Source organism: Ambystoma mexicanum, chromosome 1p (assembly GCF_040938575.1).
Source record: "Ambystoma mexicanum isolate Mex_15411 chromosome 1p, UKY_AmexF1_1, whole genome shotgun sequence".
Classification (NCBI taxonomy): Eukaryota; Metazoa; Chordata; class Amphibia; order Caudata; family Ambystomatidae; genus Ambystoma; species Ambystoma mexicanum.
In genome coordinates this window covers 225,362,703-225,387,074 of record NC_090921.1, presented here as the reverse complement: position 1 = coordinate 225,387,074, position 24,372 = coordinate 225,362,703, and the positions used below count along the sequence as shown (strand labels likewise).

Sequence of the window (24,372 nt, the reverse complement as noted above, 5' to 3'; positions counted from 1 at the left end):
TTGGCAGAGCCAGGAGAGGGGCACCCGGTGTCCAGTGCACCCCCAGCCTCCTGCTGGTTCCCGATTAACCACCCCGCTGGCCCCAAAAGCTGCCTACGCTACTGGGGCTGCTTCAGTGGTTAGGTTGCTGATCTTCAGTGCAGGCAACCTAGTCCCTGCCTCACCAAGTATCCAAAAAATCCTAGGATCCTGGATAAATCGCCATTGTCCTGTCCCTAAAACCACAAGATGAAAAGCTAATTGCGACACTAATGAACATTACTTGACACATAACACTGCCTTTCTGTTTTTCTTCTGCTGCTCAATGGATAAACGGGTCATGGAGGTAGTTCAGCAGACAAAGGCCTTTTTCAAGTTGAGTAAGGTGTTGCACACAACATGTTTACTTATTTATTCATTGAGCATTTATAAGGCACACTGTACAGCAAAAAGTGTGTCTAGGTGCCACAAGGCAATAAGAGGGGGGCCGAACAGAGGATATAAACAACAATAACGGTCCTGCTAGGCCTTGTGACATTCGAATAGTCCAAGTGCAGAAAGAAGTGCTGGCGGTAGAGGAGTGTAGGGGGGCGAGGGGAATAAGATGCAGGTGCCTGGGCTGATTGGGAAGGGACCCGACCCAGGGTCTAGGCAAGTGCTCAGGGGGGGGCCGAACCAGGGGTCAGACAAGTGCTCAGGGTGGGAGTCAAAGGGGGATAAATGCCAGGGGATGACAAGGGAGTGCTGCCATCTAAGTGCGAGGGAGGGGTGGGGTTGGACCAGGCTCAGGGGGACATGCTCATCCCACCAAGTTGGTCAAGGAAAGTGCCTCGAAGGGTATTGCTTGTTAAGGGGTGCTGGTGAAGACAGGTCAGGGAGGGCCTGTTGCCCGGTGTGACTCTTAAGTGAACCAGACCACCAGTCAGAGCAGCAGGGGGGGGGGCAGTTAGCAAGGGAGGCAGAGGTTGAAGGAGGTAGAAAAGAGCAAAGTCTTGAGAAGCATCCAGAACTTAGAGGTCTGGCTCAAGTCTGAGAGGGGCAGGGAGGCCATTCCAGAGGGAGGCACCAGCTGAAGAGTGAGAATTACCCGTCACTCTCAGCTCTGAAAAACGTCTGATCTGCAGAGCGTTTGAGCTAGAGGACCAAAGAGCTCTAGCAGGGAGTTATTTAGGAAGGGAGAGTTCGATATATATATGTTTCCTAGGCCCCAGAACGCCTTGTGGATGATGCAGAGGGTCTTGAATTTGAACCTTGCAGCCATCGCCAACCAATGGAGAGATTTAAGGGCTGGAGAGATGCGGTCTCTGGGCTTGAGGCCAAGGATAAGTCTTGCAGTCCTATTAGATGAAAAATTATTGCTCTATCGATCTTTAATCTGCAGTTTGTCTCTTATAATTAGATCTGAAGAGACTGCCATCCTGCACCCCAGGGCTCCCCATCCCACAGCCCTCAGGATTCTATCATGGAGGTGTCTGGACCTCCCTGGTCTGCAACAGTAGAAGATTCCCCACAGCATCCCATGCCAGCGCCTGCCTGAAGGGGAAGATCGTCTACATGTTTGGGGACTCCACATTGAGGCAGTGGTGGATCTATCTTGTGAAATTCATTCCAAGTAAGAAAGCACATCAATGTTTTTATTTATTGAATGTTGAGGCATACTTGCCAACATGACCCGGTTCAAATTGTAGGTGCTTATCCAATCCTGTTTTTTTCCTTTGCATTCTGGGACTTGTAGTCCGTGTTTTATAATGGGAAAGTGAAAAGCAAAGAAAAAAACACAGAACTGGATAATCACCTACAGACTTGAATTGGTCATGTGGGCAAGTATGTATTGTAAGTAATTTCAATCCGGCACACACCCAAGTCAAAACCCAGCATGTAGTGCACAACTGAAACCCTTATTTATTTGTGTCTATAAGTTCAATATTCTGAGCGATATACCACTCATACCCTTCTCCTGGAACCCCCTCAGTCACACTGAACCAGGAATCAGGCTAGTTTGCAAAGGTAATTATTTATTTATGTATTGAAAATGTTATCGCAATATATTTTAATGGGTAAACAACAATCACCAATGGGGTGACAGAACACTGAATAATATCTTTAATACACAAGGAAGAAGTAATGAGCAAAACAAATGCAGCACAGAAAATAATACGTTTGTGTTGGTTCCGGTTAGTGGTTCCCCCTGCAACACTCCTCAACCGCCCAATAGGCAATGTAAAGAGATGGGAGGAGAGAGCAGGTAGTCGGGAATAGCACAAATCAAACAGAATATCTGTCCCACTTTCCCCCAGCAAACACAAGAGAAAAAAGGAATTGACTTTTCAGCTGTCAGTATGGCTTTAAATGATGTTGAGAATTGGACTGGGCAAAAACACCAAATATGGTCAAAAATACTTAAATTGTTCTAAATTCTTATGGAGCCGCTTTGAACAGTTGCACACAAACAAAAGCAATGATTTAGTCCAAAGGAAACATTTGAAATCTTAAAATCCAAGTTGGAAGCAGTTTAGAGCTATTTTACACGTGTAAAATCTTTCAAATCTTTAAATTCATGGCAAAATTTTCATTGCGCGATAACGGGAGAATCGCACTGATTTGAAATGTTTTGGATTCTATGGATATGTTCTATAGATAGCTATGGATGTCAGGTATAAGTAGGAGTTGAAATTGTTTCTATCACAAAAACTGAGAGAGCTTCAGAGGTTTTAGTAAAGGTCGTTTTTGCGAGATAGGCGCGAGAATGGAAAACAACCACACAGGAATCTTAGTTACTTGATCAGGGTGACCTGCCTGCTAAGGAAACGCGACTTCTTCAGATGAGAAAAGGGTCAGCGCAAATATGGTTCTAACAATACTGGTTCTGAGGAAAGATAGGATGGGTTAAGATAGGGATAAGACAAAGCAAAGATACTCCTAGCAATACTGGTTCTGAATGAAAGATAGGATGGGTTTGAAATAGGGATAAGACAATGCAATTATATTATGGGACACAGTTCTTCTTATTATACTCACAGGATAAGTTTTTAAATGTTTAAATGGGTCCGTCAGTTCTGGTCATGGATTGGGTCTGGTCTAGGAAAGACAGCACATCAGGCACGGGACTGGATCCTTTAGGCCAGTCGCCGGATTGGCACATGATCTGCTCTCCGAGTCTGTGGGTATTTGAATCAGCTGAATGGTGAGTTCCTCAGGCAAGCCTAGTGGTGGCAAGCCAGAGAATTTCTGGATACTGGTTCAGAAGGCCTTCTCACACCACACAGCACTTTACTGAGTGGAGAGAATAAATTTGAGGATTTGGGCCTTGCTGGAAATCAATGGTTCTCTATGGCTTAGCAAGAGATTTGGCTCTGGATCTGGCAGAAATTAAAGCTGGATGTAGAATGCTGGAACAGAGTGCTTCTCCTGAATCAGGAAAGTGGCTGGATCAGTGAGTTCCTATGTGTTGTCAGCTGTCTCTATTTATGCTTTAAAATGACATCACAAAGGGGGGGGTGTATGGGCCGGCTTAGCTGAGCTTGCCCCTGTGATCTGAGATTGGCCCACACTCCATCTCCGCCTTGCAATTTGAGTGATTGGATCAAGGCCAGATGATGTCACACTTTATGATTTGCTTTACAATCATCAGAGACCTCCCTTTAGCCACTGGTCTCAGAATCGGATTTTATACTATACACACATTTCTAGATTAGTCACATTTTTACAAATCACACACAAATATGCCATATTTTCTGTAGCATCTTTGCATCAAAATCTCGCAGCTGTAGGATCTTGTCTCCACTTTCCACAGAATTTTGCCCTTTTCGCTATGATAATAATTTCCAAATGTTATGCAAATTTCCATAAATGTGCGTGTTTAACATAGGGATGTGTGTGTACATTTTCATAATTCTAACAGTAATACATTTTGCATAAAACCATATATACTGCCATTCCTGTTCAGAACATGTCACACAGTTCTACCGCCTCTTCACACGTGCAGCCAGAAATTAAATTAACAACTGTCTTTTTTATATTTTTCACCCTTTTGGAGGACAAGTTATGAGTCTTTTAAAACGTGTTCTTTGTTCATGTTCAGCAACAGATGGTCCGCCCCTTTTTGTCTCCTTGCAGTCCAGGGCATCCCCCTCCTTGCTTGTTCCTTCCAGAGGCCATTTACAACCCCCTTCACACTTCCAGTTTCCTGGGTTGCAGCTTTGTCATTGTTCCTTTGCCTTCTGTAGACAAGATTCTGTTCTAGCCCGCAAATTAACACCTCCCAGTGAGTTTCTGCTGAGAGGAATGGCTTCCTTCTGGGAGAAAAACCTGCTTTTCCAGTTCTCGCAGCTTGAGCCAGGCTAATTACTTCTTAAATCCAGCAAACCAAATTTGTTACATCAAACATAAATACATTTCTTTCTTGGCCTTAAAATCTGTGGAAAAAACACAACTAAAATCTTTTTGGCAACAATTCTTTTTATGTTTGCTAATCCAGCAGACTTTTTAGTTTTAGGTCACTTTAAGATTCCTCAGTAGTCCTCTGACAGGTAGCCCTGGGTACTGCACCCAGATTTTGGCATAGAGGCTGTCAGTTTTCAGACTTTGTATGTTTCACAATGCTTCATTTGATACATGAATTTTAGCACCAGGCAAGATTGTGAATGTTGAAAAGTTTTGGGTTATGGGCATTTTGGAGTTTTTGGCAACAAAGCAAATGTCATTTGAAGGCACATTTTGGGGTTTCACCTGCAAAGTGCTGCTTGTCTCTCTGCACTCTGTTTGCCGGTCATGGAATCCACTGGCACATTTCTGCAGGGTGTGCTCTATTCCCCTGCACATGTACCATGGGTGACAGGTTGTTCATCCCTCTTTTTGCGTGCTGAAGCAAATGGTTTTTGTAGGTTTTTGGCACGCACAAGGGTTTTGTCGCCTCTATTGATTTTCCCCATAACTGGCAGGGTGATGCCGCAAAGCATAGCGGAGTGGGTCAGTACATCCCACAGAGCTCCCCCCTCCCAACTTGGTTTTGACCGCTCATCAAAGAGGAAGTCGGGAGATTGGGATGTTCTTTTCTTTTGTCAATGTGGAAAAATTCAGCTGCTTCTCCCGTCAGTGCTGAAGGTGACCCGCTCTCCTCGCTGGTTCTGGTCAGGAGTATTGCTGGTTCTGGTTGGGCGTATGGAGCGGCACTACGGGCTCCTTGGGTCTTTCCTCCCGGTCCCCGAGTGGTTCTCCTTGGTAACCCTTTCGATAATTCATAGTCCAGATGCTAGAAGATAGAACGGAGCATGGTTATGGATATTTTCCCACTACTGTGTCCACACGTCATCTGGGGATGTCAGCAGTGGGAAAGACACTTGCATTGGTTATAATTGGCAATATTCCCCATCTATGTTTACTAACGGTCTTAACATTCTTCTTGTACCTATACAGTGAATATTTAGTGATTCTTTTATGTGTCTGGATTGTTTCTTTCCCCATCTAGGTTTCCGGTTGGCTCCTCTATTTGCCGCAGAGTATGCCTGCAATGGCAACACTTCAGCTGGTTTATGTGGATCCACTTGTCTTCCCCTTCTGAAAAACTGCCCTTGGGGATGCAGATTGTTTAGGCGACTGGTGAGATTCTGTCCACAATTTCAAAAGGACCCCTCAAAGTTGGGAGGAATTTGCACTCTTTGGCTTGGCTCCTTTGGAAATTGTACAAGTAGACCCGGTCTCCTACTTGGTATTCCTTTTTAGTTGTCTTGAGATCATAGTGGGTCTTCATACTGTCTGCAGATTTTTCTAGATTCCGCTGAGCATAGGCAAAAGCATGTTGAAGGTGTTTTCTCAGATTCTAAACATACTCATGAGTTGTGGAGGCATTTATCAAGGTCTGCTCTTGGGTTCTGTAGAGCAGATGCTGGGGTAGCATCATCTTTCATCCAGTCATCAGCTCAAATGGCAACATTTTTGGTGCAGAAGAAGGGGTAGATCAAGGGATAATCAAATGTCCCATCTTGGCCCAGAATCTGCCACAAACCTTTTAAATATGCTCACAATAGTTTTATTGTACCTCTAAACTCCACCACTAGAGGACAGCCGGTAGGCAATGTGTAGTTTCCTTTTGACCCCAAGTATCTCCCACATCTTTGTCATCACTTCGCTAGTGAAGTGGCTACCTCGATCTAACTCAATCCTTTGGGGTATTCCAAAATGTGAGAAGATGTGATTGATCATCAGGGCAGCTGTTGTTTCTGCCTTGCAATTTGGGGCCGGGAGACATTCCACCCATTTAGTGAACAAGCATGTTACGGTCAACATGTACTTGTTCCCCCTAGAGGAGCGAATCACAGGCCCGATAAAATCGACTTGCAAATCTGACCAAGGCAGTGTCATCCCCCTCTTTTGGAGGGGAACACGGTGTGTGAGTGATGTTGGCTGAAATTGTGCGCACACAAGACACCTCTTCAAGTATTGGTCGAGGTCCTGCCCCATCTGTGACCAGTATGCAACCTCTCGCAAGATTTCTAATGTCGTATGAAACCCCCTATGACCAGCTCTCCGCATCATGGAGGTGACTTGGCATTAGGCTTCGGAATGAGGTAGGGACCACCCACTGGTCATGGCCAGATATGGATTTCCTCACCAACAAACCGTTTTGGTTTCTGAACATTTTTGGACATTTTATCAACACTCTGAGGTCCTCTTTCCCAATGTAATCAGTGGACAGTTCTCAGGGTCCTCAATGTGTTGATAAAACCTAGCAATTATTGGATCCCCTTGTTGAGCCGTGATCAAATCAGCATCTGGGGTCTCCTTACTCCATTGTGCAGTTGAGAGTTCATTGTGAGCATGTGTCTGGGACTTAGTGATAGCCATGACCTGGATTTCCCCCAACAGGGACTCGATCTCAAGTAGATCCCCTTAGACGGGTCTGGTTTTGGCCAGCTGGGTCATTTCCAGTTTTGTCTGGTCCCTCTACTTTAGAAAGACCCTTGATCTTTTTCCAGTAGATGGTCATCACATTCAATATTTTGTAATAATTTTCCATGTTTTAAAGGTTTATTATTAGCACAGAGCATGCCTCTGGTTTTCCAGTTAACCAGGTGCTCCACGAACCCGTTCCGTACATAATCTGAGTCAGTGATTATGACCAGTTTGTGGAGTTGGTGCTGGACAGCAGTGAGGATGGCTTGATGCACAGTCATCAGCTCTGCCACTTGACTACTTCAGGGACCGATTTTGTACCCAGTGGAGGCTTCTGGGGCATCATTCACCCATGAATTCCCCACACCAGCCACAAGTTCCTTTTCCCTGTTGTCAACATGGTAGGAGCACCCATCCACATAGACAGTGGGCATTCCCTCACACTTGTCTTCTTCATAGACTTTGTGTGGAGAATTAAGGTATGCCTCCATGTTGTCCTTGATTTTAAGACTTTCGTCCTCAAGACAGTTTTCTCTGGCACAATCGTGCAAGTCAGCCAGACCTTGCGCGAGGGGACTCTTCTTGTTTTGGCCATATTTGACCTCCACAGGAAAGCCTTGCATTGACAGAATCCAGTAAGTAATTCGGGAATTACTTACATTTCCAGCCCGGATTCTGTCACTTTGAAGATATTGCAAAGGCTGGTGTGGAGTATCCACTATGATGTGTTCCCCCTGGATAAATGGACGGTAATTCTTCAATGCCCACACCTTTGCCAGGAGTGCCTTCTCACAATCCTTGAATTTTTCCTCCAAAGACGATAGTCTTAATCGCATAGGAGATTACTTTATTGACCTTGTCATGCTTTTGGTACAATACTGCCGTCAAGCATGTATTTGAGAACCCTGTCTCCAAGAAGAACTCCTTGTTTTTGACAGGGTAAGCTAGGCAAGGTGCTTATGAGAGGCTTCTTTTGAGTTGTCTTACTGCCTCGGCTTGTTCGGGACCCCACTCGACCCCCCCTTCAAAAGGTAATCTCTGCGTAATCCTTGAATTTTATGCTGTAATTAGTTAGTCCAAGGAGGCTCCTTAGTTCCCGCAGAGTTGTGGGGTCTTTTATTTTCTGGAGTGCTTCTACTTTCTTTTCCTGGGGACAGAGACCTTCAGGATTTATCTCATGCCCCAAGAAATTGACACGGGTCCTGCACCACTGTGCCTTTTGGAAAGAGAGTTTTGCTCTGGCAGCCCTCAACTGTGTCAGAACATAACGGATCTCCGCTATGTGTTCCTCCACAGTTGAGGTTTTGATGAAAACATCATCTTCATAGGCCAGGTTACCCCTTTTACCCAGGTCGGGCATGGCCTTATTCATAAAGATATTAAATTAATTGCCGGAGTTGATGTATCCGAAGGGAGTCCAGGTCCAAGTGTACTACTGTACTAAGGTAAAGGCCAGCTTGTATTGGTCCTCCCTACTGACAGGCACAGTCCAGTACCCATTGGTCAGGTCAACGGCAGTGTATACCTTTGACCCCTGGATCTGGGTCAGCCGTTGGTCAATGTAGGGAAGAGGCCATCAGGAAGTATTGACCCGTTTGTTGAGCTTCCTTAGGTCAGCACAGAGTCTCCACTGGCCGTTTGGTTTCAAAATCCCCAGCACCGGATTATTGAAGGTGATGTGGAATGGACGAATTATCCCACGGGACTCAAGGTTCTTAATTATCTCAGTAAGGGACTCCATTGATGCGAGAGGCAAGCGATATTGCTTCACAAACACTGGAGTCATGCCAGGGTCCGTGGGAATTGTTATGTGGATGTCGGTACAACCAGTCATATGAGTCCACCGCAAAGAGATCTTGAAAATCTAAGAAAACTTGTTTCAATTTTTGCTTTTGCTCCATAGTCTCACAGGCATCAGCTAGGTTGACTCTCTCTTCAACCATCTGCCTGAAGCCCGGAAAGACGTCTGGTTTGGCTATCTCAGCGGCCTCCTCCAGCTGGGTGGAGAGTCCCTGGTCAAAGTACTGATTTGTATTGATGGCTTCAGGTGGGGAAGGCAGTCCTTGTGGACTTGAAAGATAGCCTCATCCCTCCTGAAGTCACAGGTCACATCTTCCTTACCATAAGGGCAGAAAGAGTACACCAGGAAATTCCCCCCATGCCGGGTGAAGATCCTGTCTGGTGTTGTGTCATCGTCGCTATCACTGTCAAAACAGTCCTTGGGGATTGGTCCTAACAGTTTAGTTACCTAAATCTATGGAAAAATGTCAGTTATAAACCGCCATTCCAATAATGGTGCCTGCGCCCAGAGTTATACTCTTTAGGTCGCTGTTATCCACCTCTATTGGAATGGTGTTGTGTTCTATGTTGACTAATGGTGTTGGGTTTACCCCCAACCCTTGCTTTTAGAAATAAGCATTGAAATGAACATAGGCGTCTGGAATTTTCAGTTTCTGTCCTCTTTTAATTTTTACTTCCAGTGAGAATTGTCGGGTCCATTCTGGGATGGTGACTACCTCTCCAATCTGAATTTCAACTGCATATGGCAGCAGTTGAGCTGACCAAAATGCTTTCTCTGGGTCATCAAAGTCCATGGGATTACCCGCTAATCGGAACCAGGCTTTGAAGTTTATTAGGTCCAAACTTATGGCAAAGCGATTGTGAATGTCACTGCCTAAATAAAATACAACAGGGACATCTCGCACGACCCAACAATTATGGACTATGCTCTTGTTGCCTATGGAAATTTTGAGCATACACCTGCTAGGCAGGAGATGTTTGGAATTGGGTGTTTCCAGGTCCATTTCCCATTTGTCTAATAATCTAAATGTGAGAATAGCTGGATCTTTTGTTTGGGAGTTTGTGGAACATGGCCTCGCTGACGAAGCTCTTACCGTTGTTCACACATACTCGGGCGAGAACAGAGTCCTTCTCTTCATTTAACTGAATAGGGATGAACAACTGCTATCCAATTTTCTGATTGTCAGCCAAGCTTTGAGTTGATTTCTCTTCATTTTGGACTATAGGAGTAGGATTTTCGGATTGTGAATTTGTATAGAATTTCAGAGTATTCCCTTCCAGTGTGGAATGCCACCTTAGACTGAAGTAAGGTTGATTTTCAGAAATAGAGAGGATTTCCCATCACCAGTTTGTTGTCCCACTGAAATTACTGTCACGTCTGGGATTTGGTTGTTCTGGAAATGAAATTCAATTTGGTCAGGTTTTTGTTCAACCATGTGGCATATGCCATTTAAACTAACATGGTTGACACTATGTTTCATTTTTATTGGTCGTTTAGTCTGGGTCCAGAGGACCTTGTTTACACAATGTATGAGGGGAGACAATCTACGCAGGATGTCATTCCCTAGTAAACATGGTGTGCCCCCTGGAGTCCCAACTATGACTGGGTGCTTCACCTTGTGTCGCCCAATTTTAATGTCTAAATCCGCAGTCCCCTCGACAGGAATTTCCTTCCCATCGAAATTCTGAAGTTGTCCAAAAAGAGGGGTGAGAGGGATTTGGTATTTCTCCCCCCCTTCCCAAATTCAGCTGATCAAAGGCCTTTTTTGACAGAAGGGTGGCTTGGGATCCAGTGTCCACCAGTGCCAACAATGTTCATTGCCCCTGTATTTGGACCAGGGCATACAATCTTCCCTCCTTTTCCTGAAGGGGGCAAAGATAATGCACATTTTTGGCCAATTGGTAGGTTAATTTCTTTGCTTTGAATTCTGACAGAGGGGTGATTTGAGCAGGATTTTGTTTGGGATCTTGGGATGTAAGAAAAAGGTGGCAATTGGATATGGAGGAAGTTTTGGTCTCCCCTGGTTCTGACTCTGGGCTGCCCCCCCTTTTTGGAGGGCAACAGGATTTTCTTGCTGGTCATTCTGGGGTTTGATGATGGGCGGTCTTAACTCGGTCCCCACATCTACCCAGTCTTGATCAGGATCTCTTGGGGCCCATTTTTCTTTGGGAGGAGTTACCCCATCCCTGAAGGAGAAGATCCTTTTCCCAGAATCCTATGAGGACCCCTCTCCTTCATATTGGAAGTTTTGCACCTCCTCCACAAAATGGGCCTTTTTAGGCTCTCTATTTCTCCTACCCACCCTCTGTTCCTTCGGTTGCAGACTTTCGGGGGGCAGGAGATTTTGGTTCCGGTTCCTGAGTTTTCAGGGGCTTTCCAAAAGTGGGGAAGGAAGCTTCCTCTAAGGCTTTACGCCCCCCTTCCCCCTCTGCCTCCTCCCTAGGAACCGGTGGGTTGTTGGGGTTCTTCCCTCGTCATGTTTCTGGAGCACCAGACCCTTGATTTGAGGAGGTCTGAGTCACCATGCTCGTCTGAGGGTTCTGTTGAGCCCTCAGCATGCAACCCAGATCCTGTGCCATGTTCCGGACCTGGCGTTCCAGTTGGGACACCCGCTCTGGCTGGTACGGGGTCCTCTGGTCTACCCTTGGTTGATCACGGGAAGGGTAACTGTCCCTTCTCCCATAATACCCCTGGTTGGGATAGTTTTGGTACCCCTCCACCCTTGGCCTTCCCTCTCCCGGATTGGGCTGTCTGGGCTCAGGAAAGTGGGGAAAGAAAGAAGGGTTGTTTTGGGGGTTGAGGTTTGGCAGGTACCGTGGTAGGAAACTTGACCTGGCATTTGGGTGATTACTGCCCACCTGGGGAAAGTGAGGAGGGAAGATTCCTGGGTTGGCAGATGCCTGGTTAGACCCCCCCCCCCCCTCATTGGGCTGGAGGAGTCCACACATAGCCCAGGATGGGTCTGTTGCCCTTGTAACGGGGCCTGATGTAGTCAGGGGAGTTAGGGGTTCCATTTGTGGGGTTACCTCCCTGACCCCTGTTTGGGATTGGTCCGAGGGCCTTCTGGGTCTTGGGTTAATAGGATTCTGTGCAGGAATGTTTCTAGGCCCCCCCATCTCCAAATCTAAAATGGGGGCAACCTTCACCTCTGCCACCTTAGCAGCAGCAGGGCTGTTGGTTGGTTGTTGGCTTTTGTTAGTGCTTTTACTTTCTAGTGGCTCCTGCACTTCGTAAATGATAGTTGCTTGTTGAGTGACCCAGTCTAGTGATCTTTTGTCATGAAAGTCCCTCACCAGCTGGGTCATAATGTATTTAGGGAGTGCATTAAAGAAGGTATTAATACATTCCCTACTGTCAGTGCGCACTCTCCTGGTGGTCAGTGCGAAGGCACATTTAAGTTCTTGGACAAATTCTTGTGGGGCCTGGTCTTCCCCCACATTGCAGGTTGTAGGCTGCCTTGCTGGCCTCTTCAGGGTTTCTATGGATTGAAAAATGCTTTAAGATGGCCGCCCTATAGGTGGACCATTTTGAATGGTTCCGATCCTTCAGCCCTGCAAAGAAGCTGAAGTATTCAGGTGGAAAAAGTCCACTTGACATACTGAATACAGCTTTGGCTGTACGTCAGGTGGAAAGTCTCCATCATTTGCTCAAACAGCTCCAGGTTCTCCCAAACTGAATATTTGGCATTTTTGTGGTAGGGCGTGATGACGCTCTAATAGTCTTGGTTTGCTTCAGGGGATCTTTCAATAAAGCTCTCTTAACTTTGTTGGCCTTTTTAGTTCTGGTCACCCTGGTCTACTCATCCTCTGACTCAGAGGCACTGCTACCTGAGGTGGCTGTCTGGTCTTCGAGGCTCTCCCTGATTCTGAGAGCTTGAGAATGGCTGGCAGAATTTGGGGGCCTAGTCTCTTGAGACCTGTGGCGCTCGAAAGAGTCTTCTGACTCTCCCTTGCTCCCAGGATTGGCTGAGTACCCCCACGCCCACTGTCCTAGCTGGGAAGAGGTTTTTAAAATGCTCTTAGTGGGCCTAGCCTCAAGGAATCCCCCACCAAATTTGACTGCCTGATCTCTAGGTAGGTGATATTTCTGAGGATCCAGTTCTCTGATTCTCCCCTTACTGGAGTCTCCCTGATCAGAGAAGCTGGCCCTACCTTTTGGGAACCTGTATCAGTTGGCCAACTGGTCTCACACCCCGCGACGTGTGTCTAACAGACCTCGGGAGACGCAAGAGAGCGAGACACAAACATCAGTTACATATATACAAAACTAACATCTTACAATCAGTAGTGTCACATTAAAAACCGCCCCTTGCACATTTCCTTTGAACTGAGCACGATGACTGACAATCGTGACGAGTATGACACCTCAAACATTTGTTTTAGCAACAGTTTGCAATTTTGTAAGGCTGCAGACATAAGTCTGTGTTGAAAAGAACAGAATGCTTCTGTTCTCGCTAGCAAGCTGCATGTGGGGGGGGGAGCCACATTCCAGGCCTTCCTATCTCCTAGTTTCTATTTGGGTCCTGGGGGTCAACGCACTCTCCAGGGCTCTACAGGGCTCGAGAAGGGGGGGCCGCAAAGAAGAACATAATTCGAGCAATTTAATGTTCGTTCCGAGTATTTTCACTGTGTTTTCGAGACACACTGGCACCTGTGGGCTGATTAGGATGCCTCGCTGCCCTCTTTCAAGGATAGCGCGCGGGAGGAGACCGGGTATTTCTATCAGGGTTGCTACGTTAGGTTTCAACATATTTCCCTTGGCCTTGCATTGCACACTGGTAAAGCAGAATATCATGTCAGTGAAGCATTTAGAACAGAAAGCAATAAGCAAACGTTAGAGAAAACAAGATGGCGATTTCTGTCACCTTAAAATGGCCGCACTTCGATCAAGCTTATGATTATGTATTACAACACTAAGAGCATGAGACGGTTGGTCTTCAGCCAACATAGTACATTTCCCCATGATCGAGGGGTGTCTGTTTTTCTGCATCGAAAACCCTCCTTTTGGCCATATGCCAAACGTCTCATCCGTAGATTGCATCCTCTTCCGGCCACGTATCTGTTTCAGATTCTGATTCTGAATCAGACTCTGAATCTTGCATATTTTTGATTTCCTCCTCATTGTCACCTATGTCAATGGACATGAATTATTTGACTGTCTTAGTCTCTTCTCTACCAAGGATACTTGATCTACTAGTGCTCTTTTTTTCTATCATCTGTACACAACTTTCACTAATTTCGGTGCATATCACAGGTAGGCAGTGTATGCAACAACAGCATGTCATGAATATCCCTAGGACTGCTATCAGAAGCGCAAATAGTTTCCATCCCCATGAATATAATAATTCCCAGAACCAGGAACTTATATCCCAACCCCCGTCTTGGGTATAGAGTTCAGAACTTAATATATGTAATTTTCTTATTGCCTCGAAAATCATGGGAGAGGAGTCGTTTACAAATACATAGCATGCTGATACCACGATTTTGCAAACACCACCACGATCAACCAGGATTACATCAAGAGCCATTTTGTTTTGCAGTGTCATCAATATAACCCCTTTCTCCTTTAATTTTTGGGCCAAAAAGTTTATTGTTTGGGCAAAAAATGGCATAAATGATTTTGCTACATCTACTGCTATTAACCCGTCTTCATTACTTCTTCATGGCCTAGGTCTAGATAGTTTGGCTATGTCTGCTGTTTCTAAGAAAAACACTCCTGGGAACAGTAGTCCTAAATAGCATGTACCTCCCCATTTTCTAGGTAACCAAGGATACACTTTATCTCCACATATGAAATACACCGGGTCACCTACATACACTGCCTCTACTTCCCTATTAATAATCGCTGCATTTATACATCTAGTGAATGTCCCTACAAAATAGGAGCCCTTCTTTTTTAAACAAAAAGGAACAGAACATGGGCTATAGTTTACTGTGTAAGAGGGGGGCACTGCATCTTTATTTCCTTCTGATCTTATGCAAAATACGATCAGAGATGACTTTTCTGGTGGAGACAGTCTATCTTGTGGCATTGGTTTGGGCGTAGCGTTTGGTGTTATCATCCGTGCTTTATGAAATATTGAGCAACCTATGGGTCTCATAATAATTTCTTCAAATTCTTTCATGTTTGTGCTATCTAACTGACCCGTTTCACTTTAATTCCATTTTCCATAATACAATGTACTCAGAGATGCACTGCATGCAGAACTTAATGTCAGTGGCTGCACGTACCAACCTATTCCTTTGCCACCATGCTGGGGCAAATGAGCACACACCCAACAGTTGTTCTTTTTCAAATTTGAATGTGTCATGTTCATAATTTGCAGTAATGTATTATTTCCATAACCCTCTGTCTCTCTTCCATTGGGGACAGAGTGTAAGTAATTACATAAACAGAGCTTTCGGTGGTGAAGATGTTCCTAATTGGTAAGAGAATTTCTAAAGGATGCATCTCCTCTAAATACCACAGTAGCAGTGCTGTTATTACTGGGGCCATTAGGCTCATTATGCACATGATTATCGTCAAGGTCAGCATGCAATTCTTTCGGTAACTTGTTTTATGCAATCTTACAGTTTCTATGTTTGATTCATTATCAGCATTGTCAGCAATGGTGCAGGAGGGGGCAAAAGCTAGTTCTGGCATCTTCTCTCACGGGCCTTCTTCCTCAGCGATCCTCGTCGTGGATATCTCTCCTTGCGGCACTCGTCCGAATGTCAATGAGTTCAATAAATGTCAACTGTCTATTCTGCCAGTTCTCAGCAGCCTGGATTGCTTACACGTTGGGCAAGATCTCTTATGCGTTAGTATACTGCTTAAAGAACTTCAGAGCAGTTATCAATTGCCTTCTGTACCATGTGCGCCCCGCTTGTCCGCTGGGGTTCAGGACACATGGATTTGATATTAGCACCATGGAGTCTCGCTTTTGGGCTGTCTGACTTGCACAACCCTCACGTTACTCTCTTCTAGGCCTCCGATTCCTACTTAATTCGAGAATAGGAAACAGAGGCAACAAAAGATTGATGAAACAAAGATTTGATCACTCTTTTTTTCCGTCTTCGTAGATTGTACCGCCTTGCTCCTGGTACCGTGTGATCAAGGAATAGTGCGGGTGCACTTCTGGACTCAAGCTTGGAGTCAGCCTAGGGCGTAATGACAGATGATGATGGGCGCCCAGGGGACGATGCAGGCTGTGGCGCAACAGAGGATGGTTGGTGCCACAGAGGTATTCGCTTGATGTCGGCCAGCAGTGATGCAGAATCTGCTGGACAACGTCGGGGCATTCTTTGCCCTTCCTCTTTTATGGCAATCTCATCAGGCTTTGTTTCAGAATCAGGCAGTTTCTGTGGCAAAGAACTGGCAATTGTTTCTTTTGTTTCTGGAACCGCTGTTTCTTTCCGGTCGCCTCATTCTGTCAGTTTTTCAGATGGTGACGGCACCTTTTTTGCATGGGTGGCGTGGATCCACGCTTTACGCCCATCCACACGAATGGCCGTCTGCGTTGTCAGGAGTATCAAATAGGGACCACGCCACCTGGGTGCCAACGATGTTTTTCGTTCAAAATTTTTAAGCCGCACCCTGTCACCTGGCTCCAGTGTGTGTCCCGGGCCAGTATATCTGATCGGTAGCGCCTCCTGCACCTGCTGATGAATCAAACACAATTTTTGAATCAGGAGATTACAATAAATGCTGAGCACTGGGTATTCAACTTCGTTCAGTTTCTTCGGCTGAGGTGCACACCAAACATTCGCCGGTCTCCCCATGACTATCTCATATGGGGAGAATCCAGTTCTCGCCTGCACAGATGTTCGCATGCATAATAGTGCTATTGGTAATGCATCTACCCAGCTTAACTTGCTTCCTGCACATATCTTGCTAATCTTAGATTTCAGGATTCCGTTGTGGCGTTCAATAAGACCGGCCGACATCGGATGTCTCGAACAATGGAATCGCTTATCAATCTGCAGACCTGCACAAATCTGTAGTACTACTGCACCTACAAAATGCGGACCATTATCTGACCATATGACACGGGGCAGGCCAAAATGGGAGAAATATTCCTTTAACATCACTTTCGCCGTGCTTATAGCAGTGCAGTCTTTCAATGGATATGCTTCCACCCATTTGCTGAATGCACATATAACCACTAGGACATACTTCAAGTTTTGGCATCCCTCCATTTTTATGAAATCAAAATGGATCACCTCAAATGGCATAGAGGGAGGGCCAAAACTGCCTGATGGAGTCACCGTTCCCTTCCCCACATTGTGTTGTAGGCACGTGATACAATTCTGAACCAACCTCTCGACATTCTTTTTTATGAGTGGAATTTCCCAAACTGTGGCTAGATGTTGAATTATTTTCTTTGCACAAATATGAGTGGGGCTGTGAGCCATTGTGATCATTGCATTTACATAGGCATTTGGCAACATCCAATTCCCGCTCTTCTTGTCCACCCAACAACCCTTCAGATCTAATTCTGCAGAGCCCTCAGCCCACCCTTGGATTTCATCAACAGTGGCTTCCGCCTGCATCTCTTTGACAGTAGCAATTCCATATCATGCAGGGCACCTCTTCAGACTGTACTGTAAACATCTTTGTACTCATATCATTGGCCGTTTGTTTTGCAATTCTGTCTGCAAACGCGTTTCCCTCTCCCACTTTACATGTTACCTTTTTGTGCGCCTCGCATTTCATTATTGCTAGGTTCTTTGGACACTTGAGTGCAGACAGCAATCATACAATCAAAGGGCCATGTTGGATTCTAGCCCCATGTGATGTTAGGAAACCTCTCTCAGCCCAGAGTCGGCCAAAGTTATGAACCACGCCAAAGGCGTACTGACTGTCATTATATATATTCACGCTCAGATTCTCAGCTATCTCACAAGCTCTGGTTAATGCTATTATTTCTGCCGTTTGTGCAGAGTTGTAAGGGATTCTTTTGCTCTCCACAATACTCTTTAACATGGTGATGGCATATGCAGCAGTTGAAGTGCCGTCAGGTAATTTAAAGCAGGAACCGTCACAAAACAGTTCTCCATGTGGTTCTTTTAGTGGGGCATCACTTAAATCAATTCTCTCTTTCGTTTCTTCCTCAGTAACCATTAAACAATCATGGGGGGGTGATTCATTTCCACCAAGGTTTTCCCCGGGCATTGGCATTAATTCTGCTGGATTCAAAGTGCTACACCTCATAATTTGGATGTTTGGTGCAAACAACACAATTTCATATCTAGTCAATCTAGCAGAGGTGAGGTGTTGCGTCTGCATTCTATTGAGTAGAACGTCTATGGCATGTGGCACCATCAAAATTAAGGTGTGCCCCAATACCATCCCTTCTGTTTGTTTTACTGACGCAGCAGCCACTGCAACAGCTCGCAAACATCGTGGTAGTGAGCGTGCTACAGGGTCCAGCGCAGAAGAAAAATAGCCGCATGGCCTATTTCTTCCACCTTGTTCCTGTGTTAGAACTGCCAACGCGCAGCCGTCATTCTCATGCACAAACAATTTAAAAATCTTTTCATAGTTTGGTGTCCCCAAAACTGGAGCAGAACACAATGCAGTTTTTAGTAAGTCAAATGCTCTCTGACATTCTTCATTCCACTGCAAGGGCATCACAACATCTTTCTTTGTCAACTCCACCATTGGCTTCACAATTAAGGCAAAATTCACTATCCATTGCCGATAATAAGAAGCCGTGCCTATTATAGCACTGACTCCTTTTTGTGTTTTTGGTATAGGTATACCAGAAATGCTCTCCATACTCTCCGGCGTTAGTCTTCTCCCTTCTTTCGAAAGTAAGTAACCCAAATAAGCCACTTCCTTTCGACAATACTGAAACTTTCTTAAGCTGGCTTTGTGGCCATGTGCTGCTAAGTGTGTTAATAGTAAAATGGTACTCTCTTTACACATCTCCTCTGTGTCTGCTGTGATCAAAAGATTGTCTATATATTGTAGCAATAGACAACCTGTTGGTAACTCTAGCATATCTAGTTGTGCTTTTAATGCTCTGCTGTAGATGCTAGGGCTTTCTGTGTAGCCTTGAGGAATGCGCATGAAAGTAAACGATCGCCCTCCTAGTGTGAAAGCAAACAGATAGCTACTTTCTTTGTGTACTGGAATACTGAAGAAAGCATTTTTCAAATCAATAACACTAAAATACTTTGCGGAAGATGGGATCATTGTCAAAATTGTGGTAACATCCGGAACCAATGGGAATTGGGGATCTACTACCTTGTTTAGTGCGCGCAAATCAATTATGAAACGATATGGTACCTCATTACCTCCTTTCTTATACACCAGAAGAATGGGGCTGTTACATATGCTGCCTGTAATCTCTTTAATCACTTCCAATTTTACCAAATCAGACACAATACTTTTCAATACTTTCTTTCCGTCTGCTGAAATTTTATACTGTGGAATACGTGGCACAGTTACTCCCTCTTTCAATGTAATCTTCACTGGCTCTATCTTCAAGCATCCCACATCATTATCATCTATTGCCCATACACAAGATGGCACGTCATTCAATTCTCCTGGCAAAGGTTTGGACAAAAATTCAGACACTGGTACATTCTGTGGTGAAATAGTTATAAATAAACACTCCATCTGGTGTACAGTGAATAACTGCACTCAATTTTTTCAATAAGTTTAATCCCAAAAGATTCTCCCGACAATTCTCTGTTAACAGGAATGGACAGTACTCGGTGAATGGGCCTAATGTTACAGCTACTGGTTGGGACATTGGATTAATCACTGGGGTACCTGCGAGCCCTACTGAAATATTTTTATGCCCTGACAGTGGTATCTCTGGAACTAAGTGATGGTCTATCGAGCACCTTTGTGCCCCCGTATCTACGAGGAATCTATGCTCTTCATCCCCCACTTTCATTTCTACGTAGGGTCCTTTCTGATTCACGGGAATAGATACTTGTTCCGACCCCTGTCTTGGGCTGTCCTATTGGGGTAACAACACATCATCTGAAGTGTAGTCACTGTTATTATTGTAGTATGCATCCGTTTGAGTATCAAAAAGGTTCCCGCCTCTTCCTCTATTTCCATTTTGCTTACCCTGCTGATTTTGATTCTGATTAAAAGTAGTTTGATTCAGAGCGTGGCCTTGATTCTTTGCTCCATTCCCTTGACTATTCTGGTGCTGCTGCATATGGTTTCTGCTGTGGCCATTTGTTCCCGGGTGCCCTCTGTGATGTCTTCTCTTTGACCATACCCACCTCTATTTTGTAAATGTGTACATTGCGCTCGCCAGTGTCCTTCCTCTCTGCAATACGCACATTGATTTAATCACAAGGGCCCTCCGTGCATATTCAAATTACTCCTGCTCTGTGCATTTCCCCATCTCCTTTTTTGTCCTGATACTTGCTGGAGTAACACCCTTGTTTTCAAATTTGTTCTTTCCTTCGCTTCCTTCTCTCTCTCTGTATTCACTCGATTTTCATAATATTGGGCCATGTGTAATACTTCTCCTAACGTTTTCGCTTGCCATGCACTTTCTGATGTCATTATTAAGTTTTGAATCGGGAGTATTAATCCTCTCACATATTTGTCAACAAATAACCTTTTTCTCGCTTCCGTGCTTACATCCTGCCCACTAAAGTCTGTAAATACTTCTCAAATCTATTAAAATAATCTGTAGCCACCTCGTCCTTATCTTGAACACACGCAGTCAATTTGTCCCATTGAAGTCTTTTCTCTGGGACAAATTCTATCAATTTTTGTACTATTCGTGCCTGTAACACCGTCATATTCGGCCCAGGTTTCGCGCCTACTTCTTTATTTCAATCCTCCTGCATTAAATTTGCCCAAGTGTCGCCGTAGGCCGTCTCATCATCTACCTTCCTTATCCATTTCCATATGTCCGCTGGCAGGATTACTGGGAATATTAGATCTATATCACTCATAGTGAACACTGATGATTATAATAAAGACTCTACTTCTTTATAGAAGCCCGCTGGGTTCTTTCGTATATCAGGGATCGTTTGCTTTATGTTATCTACTTCCTGTCTAGAGAAACGGACGTGCACATATTGGGCTGTGTAATGTGCTGGAGTTATCTGAGCTGGAGCGGTGCCTACCGCAGGAATCTCTACCTTTTGGTACAAAGGTAGGAGGCACTTTCCTCACAGGATATACCGCGCTCACTGTTCCTCCCCTTCTCTCATATGCAACAATATTCCAAGATCGAGGGATAAGGCTGTTTCTCCCGTCCCTCATTCCAATGCCCTCTTATATACTGCCATTCCCTCGGGGGGGCTGGCTCTCTCCTCGCTTATATCCCTTTTTATCAGATATTCAACCATTGTCTGTAATGCTTGCCTTTTCAACGGTAGAGAATATTCATCAAATATTCCATGTATTTCCATCGCAGGAATACTAGAGTCTGCCATCCATTTTAACGCCTCTCGTATGCATACTCGTAGTCTTTGTCTATCACCTATCTTCCCTGTTGGAGGCAGGAATCGCTGCTGTCTATTGGGTACTGTTTCTTTCCTACCCCTCTCAATATCTTTCCTACTATACCTTGGTGTGGCAAATACTTCAGAATATTCTTCATCAAGTTCATTCTTAAGTTCAGTCCACATGCTCTTTTATTTCTTCATCTCTCTCTCTACAACAGGCTAATGCATTGAAATCCAACAATCGTTGTGGCGGCAACTTCCCAACTAACTTTTTCAATTGTGTCGACAAATATTCCCGCATGCATTCCGACAATACCTGTCTTTCATTGCTTCTCCCGAAATCATACATCGAAGCTACCATGGCAGCCTCATCATTCTCGTCTATATACATTTCCGCCTGCTCTTGCAGCTCTCGCTTTCTCTCCTTGCTGATTGCGCTGTGGGTCACTCTCACACATTCACTTTGTTCAAGTTCGCTTATTGGGGGAGCAGTCGGGACAGAGACACCCTCTTGGGTGGGAGGTGCGGAGGGGGCAGTGTAAGCGAGAGATGTCTGTTGGGGCTGTGGTAATTGCGAAACACTCTGGGCGGGCTGACTAGTGGGCGGCGCGGTTACTGATGCAGCCTGTGGCTGTGCTGGGAGGGGTTGAGCAGCAGCTACTGACGTAGTCTTTTTACTTTCTATTCTCGGGCCTTGTTTCGTTTCAATTAATATTTGATTTATCAATTCGTCTGATGAGTGTAACTCTTTGTGGTTTGCTTATGCCAAATTTCACAAAACATTATCGCTCCCACACCATATTTCACATACATATCATAAGCCGGCATTCCCCCCGGAGGTGCAACCTGGCCAGTTTCCAAAGATTGTCCGCCGCAGCGGAAAAACCCCGCTAGGGTGGACAATACCCCAGGCATGTTTTAACCTTCCCCTTGGTTAATCAAACTTACTCTTGGTGTTTGGTTTTTGCAAAATCAACTCTCAACCAATATCAGGATTACTTACGAATCGGGGCACGACTCACCTGATTAGTCAATTTGTCTTTTGAAGACACAATTCGTCCGTATACTGACGCAACCAATGACGTTGTGTCTGCATATCTCGGCACTGCCTCGTTTCGGGACCCTCGCCTCCTTGTTCACTGGCCGGGCACGTCGATCAGCTGTGTGCAGATCTGCAGAAAGGAGTCTCATCGCTTACGCAGGGGCACTCCGAACACCTCTTGATCCCGGCTCGATCGTTCCCGTCCTCGCCGTTCTTACCACCTTCCTTATTTTGCAACGTACATGATCAAACAAGTGGGGGTCCCTATTCGGGCGCCATCTTGAAGGGATCCATGAGGGACCCTCGAATGTGGAAACATGGCACAGTCACCGCACACAAACTGATACACCAGACATGAAGTTGTATTCCCAAAAGCCAGGGTTTATTGCAAAGTAAATAGTCTCAGTTGGCCAACTGGTCTCACGCCCCGCGACGTGTGTCTAACAGACCTCAGGAGACGCAAGAGAGCAAGACACAAACATCAGTTACATATATACAAAACTATCATCTTACAATCAGTAGTGTCACATCAAAAACCACCCCTTGCACATTTCCTTTGAACTGAGCACGATGATGGACAATCGTGACAAGTATGACACCTCAAACATTTGTCTCCTAGTTTCTATTTGGGTCTTGGGGGTCGCTCTCCAGGACTCTACAGGGCTCGAGAAGGGGGGTCGCAAAGAAGAACATAATTCAAGCAATTTAATGTTCGATCCGAGTATTTTCACTGTGTTTTCGAGACACACTGGGACCTGTGGGCTGATTAGGATGCCTTGCTGCCCTCTTTCAAGGATAGCGCGCGGAGGAGACCCGGTATTTCTATCAGGGTTGCTACGTTATGTATCAGCATATTTCCCTTGGCCTTGCATTGCACACTGGTAAAGCAGAATATCATGTCAGCGAAGCATTTAGAACAGAAAGCAATAAGCAAACGTTAGAGAAAACAAGATGGCGATTTCTGTCACCTTAAAATGGCCGCACTTCGGTAAAGCTTATGGTTATATATTACTAACACTAAGAGCATGAGACGGTTGGTCTTCGGCCAACATAGAACATTTCCCCATGATCGAGGGGTGTCTGTTTTTCTGGATCGACACGCCCATCCATTTCTGGGAGGCGTTGATCTATCAGTCCCATATTTCCCAGTGTGTTGAAGTCTACCATCCCAGTGGCCCTTGGTTCATATGAGCCAGTGGACATGGGTGTGGCAGAGGCCATGTAACTAAAGGGATTAAAGTCCAGGGTTCCTGAGGTTATGCTCAGGCGTTTTCATCTTTTTCAGCCCCTATGTCCTGATGACATGCCAATATCTGTCCTTTTTTGCTCCTCTATTAAGGCCTTACTGGTCTCTGAGTTGTTCTTGCATGGCTATCTGTCTATGGAGCCTGTCATTCTTTTCACAGAGAGCCTCATTATCTCTCTGTGCTTCCTGCCTGAATGTGGAGTATTGGGCCAATGTTTGCTGCAGGAGACTTACCTCCTGAGTTTGGTCCTTACTGGTCTGGTTATTCTTTTCCAAGGCATCCTCCGCCCGCCTGGTGTGCTCTAGTAGCTTTTGGTAATCCATTTTGATTTCACCAAGTTCCTGAAGGGCCAGGTGATTCTCTTCTAACTTTGTTTTTAAATGGCTGACTTCCTAGCCTAAGGCGTCCCTCTCCTGACTTAGAGTGCCCCTCTGCTCAGCCAGGTCGTCCCTCTGTTTTTTAAAGGCACCAGCTTTCTGGTGCTCCTCATCAAACTCTGCTTGGGATTCTAAGTCTTTAATAATTAATTTATTGTTTTCCTCTTTTAATTTGTCTATCTGGTCTTGTAAGACGTGGAGCTGTTCTGCACATACTCTGTTAATAGTTAATTGTTGCGTCAGCTTTTGTTGGCTCTGTTTTAAAGAGTCCAACCTTTCCTGACACTCCTTTTGCACCATTTTCACTACAGGGTGAACAAGTGAGGAGAGAAGAAAGAACAGATCCTCCCAACACAAGATTGAACGACCAATATTCCCAGACACAGTAGAGACCATTAGCGGCATACAGTGCCCCACACTTTTTAGGATTTTGCCACAGAGGTAAGGAGGAAATTATCTCTATGAGGCAGAACTACCAACAACACAAGAACTCGTTTTTTAATAGATTTTAATAGTACTTGAGACTGACGACAGCTTCACCTGTCTCTCTTGTCTTTGTCCATATAGGATCAGGAATTGCTCCACCTTATCCAGTTTGGACCCTAGAAGACACCCTCTAATA

The 24,372-nt window shown here is 45.2% G+C and overlaps 1 protein-coding gene across 2 annotated transcripts in view; it reads left to right on the top strand.

Annotated features, from left to right (window-relative positions):
• The window catches only part of LOC138568176 (NXPE family member 3-like), a 242,649-nt gene that overhangs the window by 190,840 nt on the left and 27,437 nt on the right, over positions 1 to 24,372 (top strand). For both annotated transcript variants that reach the window (XM_069646427.1, XM_069646426.1), the window contains one exon: positions 1,379 to 1,591. In XM_069646427.1, the coding sequence (XP_069502528.1) occupies positions 1,379 to 1,591 (213 nt within the window). The remainder of the gene's footprint in view (positions 1 to 1,378; positions 1,592 to 24,372) is intronic.